The sequence below is a fragment of the Sapajus apella genome, unplaced genomic scaffold (assembly GCF_009761245.1).
Source record: "Sapajus apella isolate SASKATOON/1434 unplaced genomic scaffold, GSC_monkey_1.0 scaffold64, whole genome shotgun sequence".
Taxonomy (NCBI): domain Eukaryota; kingdom Metazoa; phylum Chordata; class Mammalia; order Primates; family Cebidae; genus Sapajus; species Sapajus apella.
Window position 1 is genome coordinate 6,493,254 of NW_022437004.1, and position 19,791 is coordinate 6,513,044.

Here is a 19,791-nt window from a genome sequence, read left to right on the forward strand (position 1 = left end):
TGCCTCAGCCACCAAGTAGCTGGAATTACAGGCGCCCACCACCATGCCCAGCTAATTTTTGTATTGTTAGTAGAGGCGGGGTCTTGCCATATTGGCCAGACTGGTCTTGAACTCTTGACCTCAGGTGCTCCACCATCCTGAGCCTCCCAAAGTGCTGGGATTACAGGCATGAGTCACTACACCCAGTCCCAAAACATATTCTTAAATCCATTGATTTCCTGGCCTCTTTTCTATTATCCTTAGCACAAAGCGTCATTTCTCACCTGATCCATTGCTATAGCTTCCTAACCAGGCTCTCTGCTTACGTTCTTGACTCCGTCCCAACAATCCATTTTTCTGAAAATAGATTTAAGTTTATTATTTAAGACATAAATTAGGCCGGGAGTGGTGGCTTACACCTGTAATCCCAGCACTTTGGGAGGTTGAGGCAGGCAGATCACAAGGTGAGGATTTTGAGACCACCCTGGCCAATATGGTGAAACCCCATCTCTACTAAAAATATGATATTAGCCAGGCATGGTAGCAGGCATCTATAGTCCCAGCTACTCAGGAGGCTGAGACAGGAGAATTGCTTGAATCTGGGAGGTGGAGGTTGAAGTGAGCCAAGATCACGCCACTGTACTCCAGTGTGGACAACAGAACAAGTAAGACTCCATCAAAAAAAAAATCATAGTGCTTCACTACTTAAACGTTCTAATGGCTTTCTAAAACCTTCAGAATAAAATCCAAACTCCTTCAGAAATGAAAATAAAAGCGACATTGATATATCACTTCATACCCACTAAGGATGGTCATTTTTAAAAAACAGAAAAGAGCAAGTGTTAGCAAGTGTGGAGAAAATGGAACCCTCATTCATTGCTGGTGGGAATCTAAAATGTTGCAGCCAGTATAGAAAATAGTTTAGCATTCCTCAATAAGTTGAACATAGAATTACCATACGACCCAGTAATTCCATTCCTAGTTTGGTACCCAAAAGGGTTGAAAACAAGTATCTAAACAAAAATTGTATACAAATGTTTACAAAGTAAACCAAAAAGTGAAAACAACCCAAATACTCATTAACAGATGAATGGATAAACAAAATATAGTGTATTAGTCTATTTCATGCTTCTGATAAAGACATACCCAAGACTGGGCAATTTACAAAAGAGGACTCAACAGTTCCACATGGCTGGGGAGGCCTCACAATCATGGCAGAAAGTGAAAGACACATGTCACATGGTGGCAGACCAGAGAAGAGAGCTTGTGTGGGAAACTCCCCTTTATGAAAGCATCAGATCTCTTGAGACCTATTCACTATCATGAGAACAGCATAGGAAAGACCCGCCCCATGATTCAGTTACTTCCCACTGGGTCTCTCCCACAACACATGGCAATTCAAGATGAGATTTAGGTGGGAATACAGCCAAACTATATCATTCTGCCCCTGGCCCCTCCCAAATCTCATGTCCTCACATTTCAAAACAAATCATGCCTTCCCAACAGTCCTCCAAAATCTTAATTCATTTGAGCATTAACTGAGAAATCCACAGTCCAAACTCTCATCTGAGACAAGGTAAATCCCTTCTGCCTATAAGCCTGTAAAATCAAAAGCAAGTTAGTTGCTTCCTCGATACAATGGGGATACAGATGTTGGGTAAATACACCCATTCCAAATAGTAGAAATTGGCCAAAACAAGGGGGCTACAGGCCCCATGCAAGTCTGAAAGCCAGCAGGGCAGTAAAATCTTAAAGCTCCAAAATGATCTCATTTGACTCCATGTCTCACATCCAGGTCACACTGACACAAGAGGTAGGTTTCCATGTTTTGGGCAGCTCTGCCCTGTGGCTTTTTAGGGTACAGCCTTTCTTATGGCTGCTTTCACGGCTGGTGTTGTCTGTGGCTTTTCCAGGTACACGATGCAAGCTGTCAGTGCATCTGTTATTCTGGGGTCTGGAGGATGGTAGTCCTCCCTCTTCTCATGGCTCTACCAGGCAGTGCTTTAGTCAGGGACTCTGTATGGGGGTGCCCATCTCACATTTCCCTTCTGCACTGCCCTAGCAGAGGTTCTCCATGAAGTCCCTGCCTCAACAGCAAACTTCTGCCTGGACAACCAGGCCTTCCTATACATCCTCTGAAATCTAGGTGGAGGTTCCCAAACCTCAATTCATGACTTCTCTATACCCCACAGGCTCAACACTGGGTAGAAGCTGCCAAGGCTTGGGGCTAGCACCATCTGAAGCCACTGTCTGAGCTCTGTGTTGACCTTTTTTAGCCACAACTGGAGTGGCTGGGATGCAGGGCACCAAGTCCCTAGGCTGCATATAGCACAGTGACCCTGAACCCTGCCCATAAACGTTTTTTTCCTCCTAGGCCTCAGAGCCTGTGATAGGAGAGGCTGTTGCAAAGACCTCTGACATGCCCTTGAGATATTTTCCCCATCGTCCTGGGGATTAACATTCAACTCTCCGTTACTTATGCGAATTTCTGCAGCCAACTTGAATTTCTCCTCAGAAAATGGGATTTTCTTTACTATTGCATTGTCAGTCTGCAAATTTTCCAGATTTTTATGTTCTGCTTCCCTTATAAAATTGAATGCCTTTAACAGCACCCAAGTCACCTCTTGAGTGCTTTGTTGCTTAGAAATTTCTTCCCCCAGATAACCTAAATCGTCTCTTTCAAGTTCAAAGTTCCCCAAATCTCTAGGGCAGGGACAAAATGCCACCAGTCTCTTTGCTAAAACTTAACGAGTCACCTTTGCTCTGGTTACCAACAAGTTCCTCATTTCTCTCCAAAACCACCTCATTCTGAACTTTATTGTCCATATTGCTATCAGCATTTTGGTCAAAGCCACTGAACAAGTCTCTAGGAAGTTCCAAACTTTCCCATATTTTCCTGTATTCTTCTGAGTTCTCCAAACTGTTCCAGCCCTTGGCTGTTACCCAGTTTCGAAGTCAGTTTCACATTTTTGGGTCTCTAAAGTAGCACCCCACTCTACTGGTACCAGTTTACTGTATTAGTGAGTTTTCACACTGCTGATAAAGACATACCCAATACTGGGCAATTTAGAACAAGGTTTTTTGGGCTCACAGTTCCCACATGGCTGGGGAGGCCTCACCTGGAAGGTGAAAGGCATGTCTCACATGGCGGCAGATAAGAGAAGAGAGCTTGTGCGGGAAACTTTCATTTTTAAAACCATCAGATCTCATGAGACTTATTCACTGTCACAAGAATAGCACAGGGAAGACCTGCCCACATGATCACATGATTCAGTTACCTCCCACTGGGTCTCTCCCACAACACGTGGGAATTCAAGATGAGATTTGGGTGGGAACACAGCCAAACTGTATCATATAGTGTATCCATACAAAGAATATTATTCAGTCATAAAAGGAATAAAATACTGATGCATGGTACAATGTGCATGAACCTTGAAAACATTGTGCTAAGTGAAATAAGCCAGATATATGATGCATAATTCAATTTATGAAATATTCAGAATTGGAAAATTCATAGAGAAAGATTAGTGGTTGCCAGGGACTGAGGGAAGGGAGAATGGAAAATAAGTGCTAACGGGTATGACGTTCTATGGGGGGACCAATGAAAAAATACTGGACATAGTGGTGATGATTACACAACATTATGAATATACTTAATGCCTCAGAACTGTACACTTTAAAAATGATTGAAGTGGTAAATTTTATGTTATATGTAGTTTACCACAGTTAAAAAAGAATCCATGCTCCTCATCTTGGAATACAAAGCCTTATGTGGTCACGTTCCTGTCTACTTCTCTGGCCTCTTTTTATACAACTCTCCTTGCTCCTGGCTTTTTTCTTATACTTCACACTTACCAAGTTTGCCTCTACCATGGAACCTTGAGCATAGCTGTTTGTTTTTATTGGGATGACAGTTAAATGGTCAGCTTCTTGTCCTTCATATTACTTCAGAGAGAAGCCTTCTCTGACCAGCCACCTCACTACCTCATCATGCAGTTAATGCTGTAACTTAGCCCTTATTATATATTTTTTAACTTAGGTGTTTATAGTCTGTCTTTTCTGCTAGTCCTATTAGAATGTAAACTCAGATCACAGACATCTTTTTTACTATTAAATCCACAGCGCTTAGAACCCTGGCATATAGGAAACAGTAAATATTTGCTAAATCAATAAGTGAATGAATTAATTAAATGAATAACTTACCTTTTTAGAATACCCCTTATTAAATTAATTATATTGATGTCAATCTTTTTCTTTCTTTTTTTTTTTCTTTTTGGAGATGGAGTCTTACTCTATTGCCCAGGCTGGAGTGCAATGGCGCGATCTCGGCTCACTGCAACCTCCACCTCCTGAGTTCAAGTGATTCTCCTGCCTCAGCCTCCGAGCAGCTGGGACTATAGGCACCCGCCACCATACCCAGCTAATTTTTGTATTTTTAGTAGAGATGGTGTTTCACCATATTGACCAGGCTGGTCCCGAACTCCTCATCTTGTGATCTGCCCACCTCAGCCTCCCAAAGTGCTGGGATTACAGGCATGAGCCACTGCACCCGGCCTGTCTATATTTTTCTTGATTATTCCTTTAGTTTGACCCGTTCAATCTGAGTTAATTGCATATATTCTTTTGCTTTTAATTTATAGAAAAGATAACCTGGTCGACCTAACTTTTTAAAATTATAATATTCCTACTATCTGCTTTGATATTTTTCCTTTGATAAATTGTAGAGAATGCAAGATGGAGATTGAAGACAAAAAGCAGGAGCTCCTTGAAATGGATCAGGCACTTAAGGAGAGAAATTGGGAACTAAAGCAAAGAGCAGCTCAGGTTGATTTTCCTTCATTATATTAAATGAAGTTTTCTGTTATGACACAGTCACACAGGATTTGAGAGGTCACCAATTTTTGGTAAAATGAGTATTTTTATAGCATATCTTTTCTCTGCACATAGGGTTTAATAAATTAGAGATATGTCATCTCTCTTTACCTTGATATTTTTCTAGCAAGTAGATTTTGAAAATGAGGATTAGCTTAGTATCTGAGCCTTTTGATCTCTTATATTAACCCATATCAGAAGAAGCTAAGTTTTAAAGGAACAAAAATATTTGGAAGGCATTATTTAGCACTTTTTATCCAGCATAAGATGAGTCTGAATTATTTCATTTGTTATTTATGAACACAACTATATTTTAAGTTTCTATAATGTATATGGAATTGAATGTCATTATGTATTTTTAAAAAAGGTATATGAGGCTCATGAACCATTAGTAAACAATGATTATTTTTCCCATTTAAAAAATAATTTGAGATGAGTTTATACTTGTTATACTTGCTATAAACAATGACAAAGCCTATTCTGAGCACACAAGTTTCTATATCAGAATAAAATTGAACAACAGTTTGTTATTTTTTAGGTTACACATTTGGATATGACTATTCGTGAGCACAGAGGAGAAATGGAACAAAAAATAATTAAATTAGAAGGTACTCTGGAGAAATCAGAATTGGAACTTAAAGAATGTAACAAACAGGTAAATTATTTTAAAATTACATATTTAAAATTTTTTTTTTAATTCAAACTATAAAAACACCCATTTCATAGTGGGTGTTTTTGTTTGTTTGTTTTGGAGGCAGAGTCTCGCTGTGTTGCCCAGGCTGGAGTGCAGTGGCATGTGATCATACCTCACTACAGCCTCAAGTTCCTGGGCTCAAGCAGTCCTCCTGCCTTGGTCTACCAAAGCATTGGGATTACAGGTGTGAGCTATCGCAGTTGGTGGATCTTTCGCTTCTTTGATTAAATTTCTTCCTATTTTTTTGTAGCTGCTTTAAATAGGATTGCTTTCTTGATTTCTTTTTCAGATTGATTGATTTTAGTGTATAGAAATCCTATTGATTTTTGTATGTTAATTTTGTGTCTTGCAACTTGACTGAATTTATCAGTTTTTTTTGTTTTTGTTTTTGTTTTCTGCTTTGAGACAAGATCTCACTCTGTCATCCAGGCTGGAGTGCAGTGTTGTGATAGCTCACTACAGCCTCAACATCCCAAGCTCGGGTGATCCTCCCACCTCAGTCTCCCAAGTAGCTGGAACTACAAGCGTGCACACCATGCTTGGCTAGTTTTTAAATTTTATGTAGAGATGGGGTTTTGCCATGTTGCCCAGGTAGGTCTCAAACTCCTGGGCTCAAGCTGTCTGACCACCTTAGCCTCCCAAATTGCTGGGAATACAGGTATGCTACAACACGCCCAGCCTTGTTTATCAGTTCTAATAGTTTTTTTCGTGGAGTTTTCAGGTTTTTCCAAATATAATATTATATCATCTGCAAACAAGGATAATTTAACTTCTCTCTTCCAATTTGGATGCCCTTTCTTTCTCTTTTCTAGTTTCTGTATTCGGAATTCCAGTACTATATTGAATAATAGTGGTGAAAGTGGGCATACTTGGCTTGTTATATATCTTAGTGGAAAGACTTTCAGTTTTTCTCTATTCCTTCATAGGAATAATATTAACTATGGGTTTGTTATAAATGGTCATTATTGTGTTATTTTCCTTCTATACCCAATTTGTTGAGAGATTTTATCATGAAAAGATGTTGAATTTTATCTGATGCTTTTCAATAACGCTTTTAATTTTAATATGAAATTATTATATGTTTTTTGTCCTTGATTCTGTTGATGCGATGTATCATGTTTAATGATTTGTGTGTATTGGACCATCTTTTCGTCCCTGGCATGAATTCCACTTGGTGATGGTGAATTCCATTTGGTTATGGTAAATGATCTTTTAAAAAATGTTTTTGAATTCAGTTTGATAGTATTTTGTTGTGGATTCTACGTCTGTGTTCATCAGGGATATTAGCCTGTTGTTTTCTGTTTCTGTTATGTCCTTGTCTGGTTTTGGTATTAGGACAATGCTGGCCTTGTAGAATGAGTTTAGAAGTGGGCCAGGCAGAGTGGCGCATGCCTATATTCCCAGCACTTTGGGAGGTCGAGGTGGGCAGATTGCTTGAGCTCAGTTCAAGACCAGCCTGGGCAACCTGGTGAGATCCTGCCTCTACAGAAAATACAAAAATTAGCCAGGTGTGGTGGCCTGTGCCTATAGTCCCAGCTACTCAGGACATTGAGATGGAAGAATTTCTTGAGCCTGGGAAGTAGAGGCTGCTGTGTTGAGCCATGAGTATTCAACTGCACTCCAGCCTGGGCACCAGAGTGAAACTCTATCTCAAAAGTCCCTCCTCTTCAGTTTTTTGAAGTCGTTTGAGTAGAATGGGTATTCATTTTTCTTTAAATGTTTGGTAGAATTCAGCAGTGAATCCATCAGGTCCTGGGCATTTCTTTGATGGGAGACTTTTTATTACTGCATTTATCTCATTACTTGTTATTGTTCTATTCAAGTTTTCCGTTTCTTCATGGTTCAGTCTCAGTAGGTTGTGTGGGCCCAGAAGTTTATCCTATTTATTCTAGGTTTTCCAATTTGTGGGTGTATAGTTGTTCATAATAGTCTCTAATGAGCCTTTGTATTTCTGTGGTATCAGTTGTAATGTTTCCTTTTTCATGTCATTTTATTTATTTAGGTCTTCTCTCCTCTTAGTCATCTAAAAGTGTTTGTAAATTTTGTTTATCTTTTCAAGAAATCAACTCATTGTTTCATTTATCCTCTGTATTGTTTTATAGTCTCGATTTCATTTATTTTTTGCTCTGATCTTTATTATTGCTTTCCTTCTAATAATATTGGGTTTGGCTGTTCCTATTCTAGTGTGGGAAAAGCAGTTCAAGACCAACTTGAACTTCTTTTGTAGAGACAGGGTCCCACTATGTTGCTCAGGCTCATATTCTTATCAGCACATGGAATTATTCAGAATACATAAAAATATGACATATTATCGAGAATATATGTTAGGCCACAAAATAAGTCTCATCAAATTTTTAAAAGTAGAAATCCTATCAAATGTATTCTCAATGCAATTCTAAAAACATTATTTTCAGTAATATTATTTAATAATATTAATATCATAATATTTTCAGTAATGCTTTTAATTTTAATATGCACCTTTAGGTGCATATTTTATTTGTTTCAAGACATTACGTTTAAAAAAAATTCTTCATTCACCTTTTGTTCATTCAGGAAAATGTTGTTTAAATTTCACGTATTTGTATAATTTCCAAAGTTCCTCTTGTTATTGATTTCTAGTTTTATTCCATAGTGGTTAGATAATATACTTGATAGGTTCTCTGTCTTTTAAAATTTGATGAGACTTATTTTGTGGCCTAACATATTTATGTATTCTGGATAATAGTCCATGTGCTGATAAGAATGTGAGCCTGGGCAACATAGTGGGACCTTGTCTCTACAAAAAGTAAAAAAAAAAAAAAAAATAGCCAGGTGTGATGATATGTACTTGTAGTCCCAGCTACTTGGGAGGCTAAAGTGGGAGGATCACTTGAACTCAGGAGGTCAAGGCTGCAGTGAGCTATGATTGTGCCACTGCACTCCAGCCTGAGCAATACAGTGAGACCCTGTCAAAAAAAGAAAGAAAAAAAAGAATGTATATTCAGTGACAGTTGGATGAAGTGTTCTGTAAATGTCAGTTACAAAATGCCTCTTTGGCCTAGTTTGTAGTTGAACTCTGATGTTTCTTTGTTGATTTTTTAAATCTGGACAATCTGTCCATTACTGAGAGTGGAGTATTGAAGTCCCCTACTATTGTTTTATTGCAACCACCTATTTGTTGCTTTAGATCTGTTCATGATTGCTCTATATACTTGGGAGCGCTATATGCCTGGGTGCATAGATATTTATAATTTTTATATCCTCATATAATGATAATATATATAATCTTACATAATCCTGTTATATAATGATAACATGACATTTATCATTATATATTGGTCTTTATTTCTTTTTACTGTCTTTGATCTGAAGTCTGTTTTGTCTAAGTATAGCTATTTCTACTTTTTTGATTTCCAATTTGAATGGAATATCTATTTACATTCTTTTACTTTCAGTCTATGTGTGTCTTTATGAAGTGAATTTATTTTAGGAAGCATATAGTTGGATTTGTTTTTTTAATCCATTCACCTGCTTTATATGTTTTAAATGGAAAATTTAGTCTGGTTACATTCGGTGTTGTTATTGATAGGTAAGGATCTGTGCCTTTTTGTTACTTGTCTTTTAGGTGTTTTGTAACCCCCCCTTTTTTCCCACTTACTGTCTTTCATTGTGGTTAAATGATTTTTTTCTGGTAGTGTGATTAATTGGTTACTTTTTATATTTAGTATATCTCTCACAGGTTTTTGCTTTGTGGTGAGACATATACAAAACATCCTATTGTTATTAACAAGTTATTGAAAACTGATATCAACTTAACTTTGATAGCAAAAAAAAAAAAAAATTAAAAACCTGTATACTTTAATCTCCTCCATCCACATTTTGAATTTTTGGTGTTCCAGTTAAATTTTTATATTGCCTATCTCTTAATAAATTGTTGTAATTGTTATTTAATAATTTTGTCTTTTAGTCTTCCTACTAAAGATATAAGTGGTTTACACACCATGATTTCAGTATTATTATAACAGTCACATTAGTGTCTATTTTTCTTTAAGTTTGAAGTACTCCCTTTAGCATTTCTTGTAGGATAGGTCTAGTAGTGATAAGCTTCCTCAGCTTTTGTTTGGGAAAGTGTCTCTTCATTTCTGAAGGATAATTCTGCTTGGCACAGTATTCATAGTTGACAGGTTTTTTTTTGTTCAACACTGAGTATACCATCTTACTCCTTCCTGGTCTGTAAGATTTCTGCTGAGAAGTCTGCTACCAGGCATATTGGATCTTCCTCATATATTATATGCTGCTTTGCTCTTACTGCTTTCAGGACCCTGTCTTTGTCTTTGATCTTTGAGAGTTTTATTATAATAAGTCTTAGGGTATTATTATTTGGGTTGAATCTATTAGCGATCTTTGACCTCCTTATACCTGCCTACTTGATATCTTCAGGTTTGGAAAATTTTCTGTTGTTTCTTTAAAAAAGTTTTCTACCCCTTTGTCTTTCTCAGTTCCCTCTTTAACTCCAATAATTCAAATATTTGCTCTTTTGATGTTGTCTCAAAGATCCTATATGCTTTGTTCATTCCTGTTTATTCTTTTTTCCCTCCTCTCACTATATATTCTATTTATTTATTATTTATCAAACATGGGGCCTCTGTTACCCAGAGATGGACTGAGGTGGCACAATTATAGCTAAGTGTAGCCTTGACCACCTGGGCTCAAAGGATCCTCACACTTCCGCCTCATGAGTAGCTGGGACTACAGGTGCATGCCACCACACCTGGTTAGTTAAAAGTAATTTTTTTTTTTAGTGATGGAGTTTCACTATGTGACTCAGTCTGGTCTCATATTCCTGGGCTCAAGCAATCCTTCTAGCATACTGAGTACCTGGACTACAGGTGTGAGCCACCATCCTCAGCTCTGACTATATACTTTCAAATAGTCCGCCTTCAAGCTCACTGATTCTTTTTGACCCATTCTGCTATTGATGCTCTTTATTTCATTTTTTACTTCATTTGTTGTATTTTTTAGCTCCAAAATTTTTGTTTGATTTTTTAAAAATTATTCACTGTTAAATTTCTCTGGTAAATTTCTCAGTTGATTCTCTGTGTCTTCTTATAGTTTGTTGAACTCCCTTAAAATAGCTATTTTAGTTCTTTGAGAAATCACACATCTTCATCACTTTAGGGTTACTCTTTGGTGCCTGATTTTGTTCATCTGGTGAGGTTGCATTTCCTTGAATGTTCTTGATGCTTATAGACATGCAATGACATCTGCATATTCAGGGACTGGGTATTTATTTTAGTCTTTGCAGTCTGGCTTTGTATGTGCTTGTCCTTTTTGGGAGGCCCTCAGGAATTCTAAGCAAACTGGCTTTTGTGTTCCCTGAGGCTGTGATCACTGCAGCTGTTGAACGCTAGAGGATGATCTACATCCAGGCTTGCTGCAAGTCTTATGAGGGCTCCAAGGTTGACATGGCTTTCCAGCCCACATGGACCTGGGAAAGACTCAAGTTGCATACTAAGGCTGTGGGAATGCTTGCCAGGGACGTAGGCCCAGAAGGCTGTCCTGGTGGCCCAGAAGGGCATGTTTCCCAGCAGATCATTTTACAGGTGGGATGAGTCTCTAGTTGCAATGAGAGGGGCTGGAGTTGAGACTGGCCATCTTGGGATATATTGTGGAGTGGGCCCTGGAGAACCCAGTCTCAGCTCAGAGGGGTAGCCCACCAAGTTTCTTCACAGGATATTTCCCCAACAACTGTGTGAAGAGCTAGAGTTGAGACTGGGCCCCGTTGGCATCTGCTGTGGGATGGAGGCTGGAGAACCTATCTTGTTAGCCCAGACAGGGCCAGCAGTCTCAGCTTACATGGAATAGGTCCCTGTCTGCAGTGGGAGCTGCTGGAGCTGAGATTGTATCCCCTTAGCATCTGCTGTGGGACAGAGGCTGGAGAGCCTGTCTCATTATTTCAGAGGGGCATGTGTCTCCCAGCAAGTCCCTGCATAGACAGGGATAGTTCCCTGATTGCAGCAGAAGAGTTGGAGCTGAGACTGGGTCCCCTTGGGATCTGCTGTGGGACAGAGGTTGGCAAGCCTTTCAAGGAGGCTTAGACTTCTAGCTGCAGGATTAGGACAAGTCTCCCTTTGGGTCTGTGTGTGAGCAGCTCTGAGCTGAGACCTCAGCTGAAGGGAGTTGGAGCAGAGTCGCCAGGCAACTTTCCGGTTCACTGGTGAGACATGTCAGCAAGCAGAGAGCCGTTCTGCTAAAGCGCTAGAATGCACGATTCCTTATGGACCCCTTTGCAGATGGTTATGCTTATAAGCTCAAGGCCAAATGGAGCTGCAGCCAAGTTCCTTGGGAAACTGGACTGTTTCCAGACTTGAACACAGAAGCAAGCTTGGCATATCAGCCACCTAGCTTTCTGTCTGTGCTCTCAAAATAACCCTGCTAGATCTTCATCTCTACCAGGTTTTGCAAACTCCTACCTGAATCCTGAGGCTCCTGCAAAGAGACTTTTGACTATGGATAAGTGCAGGATTCTTTATTTTTTTAATTTTAAATTAACAGTGTTTATTTATCTCTAGGTATTATTGAGAGCCTGGAGTGAAGACACAATTTTCATTTTGTAATTTACAGACTTCTATAAGCTAAAACAAAAACAAAAAAGTCTTCTCTATTTAATATAATGGTAGAATACAACTTCTACTTTAATTTTTAAAATTTCAGTCACTTTTGGGATACAGGTAGTTTTTGGTTACATAGATACATTGTATAGTGGTGAAGTCTGAGAGGGTGCAAGATTCTTGTTGTTGTGGAGGAATATGAGTGGGTTACCTTCTCTTCCGCCATCCTGGTAGTGTCCAAGAACAAGAATTCCTGGCTTATTTCCAAGATATGATTGTCTTAAGAAATATACATGTTTATATTTTGCTTTTAGATATGAGTGTTTAAAACTTGACTACTTGGAACACAGCTATGATTAAATTATTTTTCATTAGTTTTACTAATACTGCTTATCTGTTTAAAATTCAGATAGAAAGTTTGAATGACAAATTACAAAATGCTAAAGAACAGCTTCGAGAAAAAGAGTTTATAATGCTACAGAACGAACAGGAGATAAGTCAACTGAAAAAAGAAATTGAAAGAACACAACAAAGGATGAAAGAAACAGAGAGTGTAAGCAAATTATTTCTACCTAAGGAACAAGTGGTAGTCTCTGTTGGGTGAAATGAATCTTTATGTTTTAAACTGTTTGGTTTTAAAATATACAGAAACTGTGCCATAACTGTTTTTAGTCTAGTTATTTGTGCCAAAGACCTGTTAGTTTCTTTGACCTTTTAAAATATTTTTCTCAAAAAAACAATAAATAAATAAAATATTTTTCTGATGGTCTAAGAATAGGCAAGGACAATGTCTTATTTATCTCTATATACAGGCCTCTGGTATCTCTCATATAGTAAATCTACAACATATGCTTATTTAGTTGACAAATATTTATTGAGAACCTACTATGTAATAGAATTGAAGAGTCAGCTATCAATAAGATACAGTGTTTTGTCTGTTAGGAACTCCATCAAAAGAATGGGTAAATAAATAATTGTACATTATTGAGACCAAGTCCATGGAATTGCCAGATGAAGTTTGATGACTTCTTATCATTAGTATGCATGTGTGTTGACTGGTGAATTCATTCTACCACTTGCCTTTTTAAAAAGTGAATTTAGGGTCAGGCACAGTGCCTCACACCTCTAATCCCAGCACTTTAGGAGGCTGAGTTGGCAGGATCACTTGAGCCCAGAAATTCAAGATCAGCCTGGGCAACATAGCAATGAAACCCATGTCTCTGCAAAAACATTAAAAAACTAGCTAAGTGTGGTGTTACATGCCTGTGGTCCCAGCTACTTGGGAGGCTGAGGTGGGAGGATTGCTTATGCCTGAGAGGTCAAGGCTGCAGTGATTTGTGATCACACCACTGTACTCCAATATATGCAACAGAGCAAGAGCCTGTATCAAAAAAAAAGAAGGAGAAGGGGGAGGGGGAGGGGGAGGAGGAGGAAGTATATATTTATATCAATATATTCTCTGTATTCTCTGTCTTTCACATAGATAATCAAATGTTAACTTCTTTTTTCTCTTTTTCTTTTCTGTTGTAAATGTTACATTCAAAATGATAAAAGATTATATGGCTTGTATATGTTATAGTCATGTAATATATATCAATAACAGTCCCAATTTTATTATGGTATTTTTGTCATTTTCTTATTAGAATTTTTTTTTTTTTTAATATCAGTTTCACAGTGTGTGATACTCATTATATGTTAAATTTTATAAGAATTTAGTTGGAAGGGGGAAATTTACTTATTAAATCAGAATAAGAAATAGGTAATCTGTATATTTCATTCTGAAACCTACAACTACCTTGTGCTTTTCAGGTTATGAAAGAGCAGGAACAGTACATTGCTACTCAGTACAAGGAGACTATAGATTTGGGGCAAGAATTGAGGCTAACCCGGGAGCAGATGCAGAACTCTCATACAGAATTGGTGGAGGCTCGTCGTCAACAAGTCCAAGCACAGAGAGAAATAGAAAGGCTCTCTAGTGAACTGGAGGATATAAAGCAACTCTCTAAAGAGAAAGTAATCCCTATTTTAAATAATCTTATGTTTCTGAAATCTACAAATTTTAGCATTCGCTTTTTTGAACTGTAGAATATCGTACTTGCAAAAATGAACTGTTGCACAACAGTGTGAATGTACTTAATCCCACTGAATTACACACTTAAAATGGTTAAAATGGTCAATTTTGTGTATATTTTACCACAATTTTAGAAAATAATGAACTGTGCTACATATATAGATAACTTTGTAATATAACTAGAAATTCATTCAGAACTGAGTTTTGGCTAACTAGTTCTCAGTAAATTGAGTTATAGAGCACTTTTAGACTTTTAAGTGAGTTTGAGCTCTTACTTGAAAAAATAAAGTAAATCTCTTTTGAGTAAAAATTAGTGACTTTTAAAAATGAAAGCTATCTAAATTTGTAACTTTTGGGAAACCTGTAGTTCAGAATTATTGGGGAGGTAAAGTGCTTTTAAAAAGCAAGAGTACTAATATAAATTTTATCTTCCTAGTATTTGGTAGGAAGTTAACTACTTGGCTTGAAACTGTTTAGATTGGTATACTTGGGTTAATTATTTAGGCTTTAAGAAAAAATGTGTTTATTCATTTTGCAAAAATATTCTGCTTTCCATTGTGGTTACTAATTTAACATAGGAATTGAGTTAAAATATTTTTACCTTTAATTTTGGTTAAACCTACCTATGTTGTTATTCACATTTCTGGATGGTAGACCAGTAAGGCATACATAGAGAATGTTTATTAGAGATAGATTGTACATTTCTGGTTCTACTAGGAAAAGGGAACTTTTATCTCGTTTCTGCCTTTATCAATAGTATCTAAGTATAGTACAATTGGTTGTTATTTGATAAGCTAAACTCGCTTTAAAAAGTGAGTTAAAGTGAGGAATTTTTTAATTGACAGTGTTTTAAATATTTTAACCCAAAACTAATATATATATATTGATATGTTTCTCCTTTGATGTAGGGGCAAACCATGGTTCTTTTTGTATGAGTCATTTGATTAGAATTCTACCTAGTCTTTCTCACATAACTAGAATCCTACCTGATCTTTTACCACACTAGATATCATCATCTGTAGTTTCCAACTTTGCTTTCTTTAAAGTGAAGGAAGAATTAATTAAAAGACATTTGTAAGTGAATCAGAATATAACATGTTATATTTTTATGGGACCTCCTACAATATTTTATAACTATTTTGAGTGTTTCTAATTGGATAGCAAAATGTTCATGACTTATTCACTGAGCTATTTCAAAACATATAACTTAGTTTTTGGATAAAAACTTTTCATTTGCTTATTTTATCATGTTCATAATCTATAATAAAATCACTAATTAAAATTGCAAGCACAGTTAGCTAAATTAGTACAAATAAGTTTGAATAAAAACACAACTGATTCTTGATAAACAGAAAATATATATAGTGAGCAAAAATGTATAGGCATACCTGACAGTAGACAGTTACTGGCCAGAGTTTAGTGTCCTGTGGTTATTAATAATTCATTTTATAGAAAGCATTGGTTAGCGAACATCTATTTTATTATGACAGCAAACAATTACATTAATACTCTCCCATTAGTAGTCTCTGAAATGTCTAGATTTTAAAGCATACCATTTAATAAGTTAACTTTGTTTCTGTGTTTATATAATATAAAAGTTAAACTACTTCCATTAATGCACTGGATTGGTTTAGCTATAATAACCAAGTAAAGAAGTTTTATAGCTTTTACTCAATATGTTATTTTTTAGGATGCTCATGGGAACCATTTAGCTGAAGAATTGGGGGCTTCTAAAGTACGTGAAGCTCATTTAGAAGCAAGAATGCAAGCAGAAATCAAGAAATTGTCAGCAGAAGTAGAATCTCTCAAAGAAGCTTATCATATGGAGGTGAAGAAAAATTTAATTTGTTTTGGTTATGCCCACTAAAGTGGAGCTTGACCTATCAGGACAAAAGTATGAATCCAGCTCTTAAGTGTTCATTATTGAATAATACATTGTGGTCTTCATTTCTGGTATCCTAAACATACAACTTTCACGTTACTATTCTGTGGGGCTAAGAGCTTGAATTCCTGCCAGGCAACCTGGTTCCAAACCCTGGCTCACCACGAGGCCACCTGTGTCACCCTTGGGAAGTAACTTAATCTCTGTCCAAAATGGATATAATAACAGTATCTACCTCATAGAACTGTGGTGAATATTAAATGAATTAATAATTAAATTACAAATTAGCATTTGTAAAAGACAAACTGAAGATATTTAATAACTGATAAAAACAGTTTCATGTGATGTGAATCTATAATGCTTTAAAATTTTCAACATTTCTTCTTATAGTAACTTAGCTAGAGAGGTAATACTAGAGCCTTTTTATCTGTCAGCATGTCTTGAGCCTTCACAGAAATGGGCAGTATTATTAACTAGAATATCACATCTTTTTAAAAACTACCCTTGAAGGTATTACCCAAAATCTTTGTATATGTTTAAATAAATTACTTACTGTGTTTAGTGCTAATAAAGCGTTTTTCAAATATGGCAAAGTTGCGAATACATTTACATTAAACTCCAAGAGAGTTTATTAACATTTTTGTGGGTGATTGGTGGGACTTATGGGGACCATGTCTTGCTTAAATACATTTAGAATCATATCTCTTTGAAAGCATTGTACCTGCCAAAGAAAACTTATTTGCAAGCTGAATCTAATCCTAAGGGCAAGAATTTGCAACCTTTGATCCTTAGAGACAAACGTAAATGAATGTTGTTGGACTTAGCATAATTTTCTAATTGTTATTAGCAGCTCAACTTAGTAATAGTCAGTAATAATTAGGCCATCTCAAGTGTTTGCCCTTAATGACTCATTACACTTTCATTGTATGGCCTTTGTTCTGTTTTTAAGTATAATTATGCAATTTTTATTTTAGTTTTATAAGCCATGTGAAATTATAAATAGATAGCACATAAAATAAATTGTAAATGAGTTGAGTATTGCTATCTTTTTAAAAAAGAGATGGGGTCTCTCTGTGTTGCTCAAATTCCAGAGTTCAGATAACCCTCCCTCCTCAGCCTCCCAAGTAGCTGGGAGTAAAAGCACATGCCGGCCAGGGCAGTGGCTTAAGCCTGTAATCCCAGCACTTTGGGAGGCTGAGGCAGGTGGATAACTTGAGGTTAGGAGTTCAGGACCAGCCTGAGCAATATGGCAAACACCATCTCTACTAAAAATACAAAAATTAGTTAGGCATTATGGCACGTGCCTGTAATCACAGCTACTCGGGAGGCTGAGGCAGGAGAATTGCCCGAACCCAGATGGCAGAGGTTGCAGTGAGCCAAGATGGCGCCATTGCAATCCAGATTGCGCAAGAAGACTGAAACTTGTCTCAAAAAAAAGTAAGTACATGTTACTGCATGTTAATATTTAATATTGCTATTTAATATTTGATACTAATATTTTGTGTATAATATTGAAGTATATATTTTCACCTCTTTGGAGTTGACAGAAATTTACTTTTAAAGTATATATGTTGTTTGAATATAAAAATGAGAGCATATGGCATTAAAGTAATAGAGAGCTAGAAAATAGGATCAATAATCTTTACCAGTATTTTTTAATATACAGGTTTCTAAATTGTCAGAAAAGTCACTTAATAATAAGTACAAAGCTCCTGATTTTTTGGATGAGAATGAGATTGTTTTAACATTTAATTGTGAAAATTTTAAATATATTTAAAAATAGAATAGTATAAATAGTATAAATCCCTTATATTTATTTTTGAACATTAATAATTATCAATGCATGGCCAATTTATTTCATCCATAAATACATCGACCATTTTCTTTTATCTAAAACGAATACTTTTGAGAATGAAAAGTAATGCTATAGTAATTACATGAGGACACCAGGCATAAAACCCAGACATCCTAAGCGTACTTGGAAGTGTGTCAACGTGCCTTTAACATTTGAAAACACAATGCTTTCAAAGTGATATGATTCTAAATGTATTTAAGCAAAACATGGCCTCCACAAGCCCTGCCAATCACCCACAAAAACGTTACAAACTCCCTTGAATGGAGTTTAACATAAATGTTAAACTCATTCCCAACCTGTCCCCCATATTCACATTATATTTGAAGCAAATTTTAGATATCATTATTTCATCTGTATACATTTCAGTAAGTATTTTGTATTAGTTCATTTTCACACTGCTGTAAAGAAATACCAGAGATTAGGTAATTTGTAAAGAAAAGAGATTTAATTAATTCACAGTTTCATATGGCTGGGGATGCCTCAGGAAACTTACAATCATGGCAGAAGGTTAAGGGAAAGCAAGGCATGTCTTACATGGCAGCAGGAGAGAGAGAGTGTGTGGAAATGCCATCATATCTCATGAGAACAAACTCACTATCATGAGAACAACATGGGGAACCAACCCCATGATCCAGTCAGCTCCTACCAGGTACCTTCCTCAACAAGTGGAGATTACAATTCAAGATGAGATTTGGGTGGGGACACAGAGCCAAACCATATTGCAGCTCTGGCCCCTCCCAGATCTCATGTTCTTCTCACATTTCAAAACAATTATGCCTTCCCAACAGTCCCCCAGAGTCTTAACTCATTCCAGCATTAACCCAAAAGTCCAAGTTCAAAGTCTCATCTGAGACAAGCCAACTTGCTTCTGCCTATGAGTCTGTAAAATCAAAAACAAGTTAGTTACTTCCAAGATACAATGGGGGTACAGGCATTGGGTAAATGTTCTCCTTCCAAAGGGAGAAATTGACCAAAACAAGCTGTAGAGCCCATGCAAATCTGAAACTAGTGAGGCAGTCATTAAATCTTAAAGCTCCAAAATAATCTCCCTTGACTCCATGTCTCACATCCAGGGCACGTTGATGCAAGGGTGGGCTCCCAGAGCTTCAGGAAGCTCCACCCCTGTAGCCCTGCAGGGTACAGCCCTGGGCTGGTGTTGAGTGCCTGGGGCTTTTCCAGGTACATGGTACAAGCTGTTGGTGGATCCACCATTCTGGGGTCTGGAGAATGGTGGCCCTCTTCTCACAGCTCCACTACACAGTGCCCCAGTGGGGATTCTGTGTGGGGGCTCCAACCCTACATTTCTCCTCTGCACTGCCTTAATAGAGGTTCTCTATGAGGGCTCCACCTCTGCAGCAGACTTTTGCTTAGGCATCCAGGCATTTCCACACATTCTCTGAAATCTAGGCAGAGGCTCCCAAAGCTCAACTCTTGTCTTCTGTGCACCTGCAGGCCCAACACCACATGGAGGCTGCCAAGACTTTGGGCTTGCACCCTCTGAAGCATCAGTCTGAGCTGTACTTTGACCCATTTTAGCCATGGGTAGAGCTGAAGCAACTAGGATGCAGGTCACCGTGTGTTAAGGCTGCACAGAGCAGTGGGACTCTGGGCCTGGCCCACCAAGCCATTTTTTTCTTCCTAGACATCCAGGCCTGTGATGGGAGGTGCTGCCTTGAAGATCTCTGAAATGCCCTGGAGACATTTTCCTCATTTTCTTGGCAATTAACATTTAGCTCCTCATTACTTAAGAAAATTTCTGCAGCCAGCTTGAACATCTCCCCATAAAATGGATTTTTCTTTTCTACCACATGGTCAAGCTGCAATTTTTTTTTTAACTTTTATGCTCTG

General features: G+C 37.4%; 1 protein-coding gene across 10 annotated transcripts in view; it reads left to right on the forward strand.

Moving 5' to 3' along the window:
- The window catches only part of CCDC18 (coiled-coil domain containing 18), a 101,816-nt gene that overhangs the window by 69,237 nt on the left and 12,788 nt on the right, over nt 1-19,791 (forward strand). For 9 of the 10 annotated variants that reach the window (XM_032247975.1, XM_032247978.1, XM_032247982.1 and 6 more), the window contains 5 exons: nt 4,704-4,803; nt 5,390-5,506; nt 12,545-12,688; nt 13,945-14,148; nt 15,897-16,034. In XM_032247975.1, coding sequence (XP_032103866.1) covers nt 4,704-4,803; nt 5,390-5,506; nt 12,545-12,688; nt 13,945-14,148; nt 15,897-16,034 — 703 coding nt within the window. The remainder of the gene's footprint in view (nt 1-4,703; nt 4,804-5,389; nt 5,507-12,544; nt 12,689-13,944; nt 14,149-15,896; nt 16,035-19,791) is intronic. The other variant, XM_032247981.1, reaches the window with a different exon arrangement.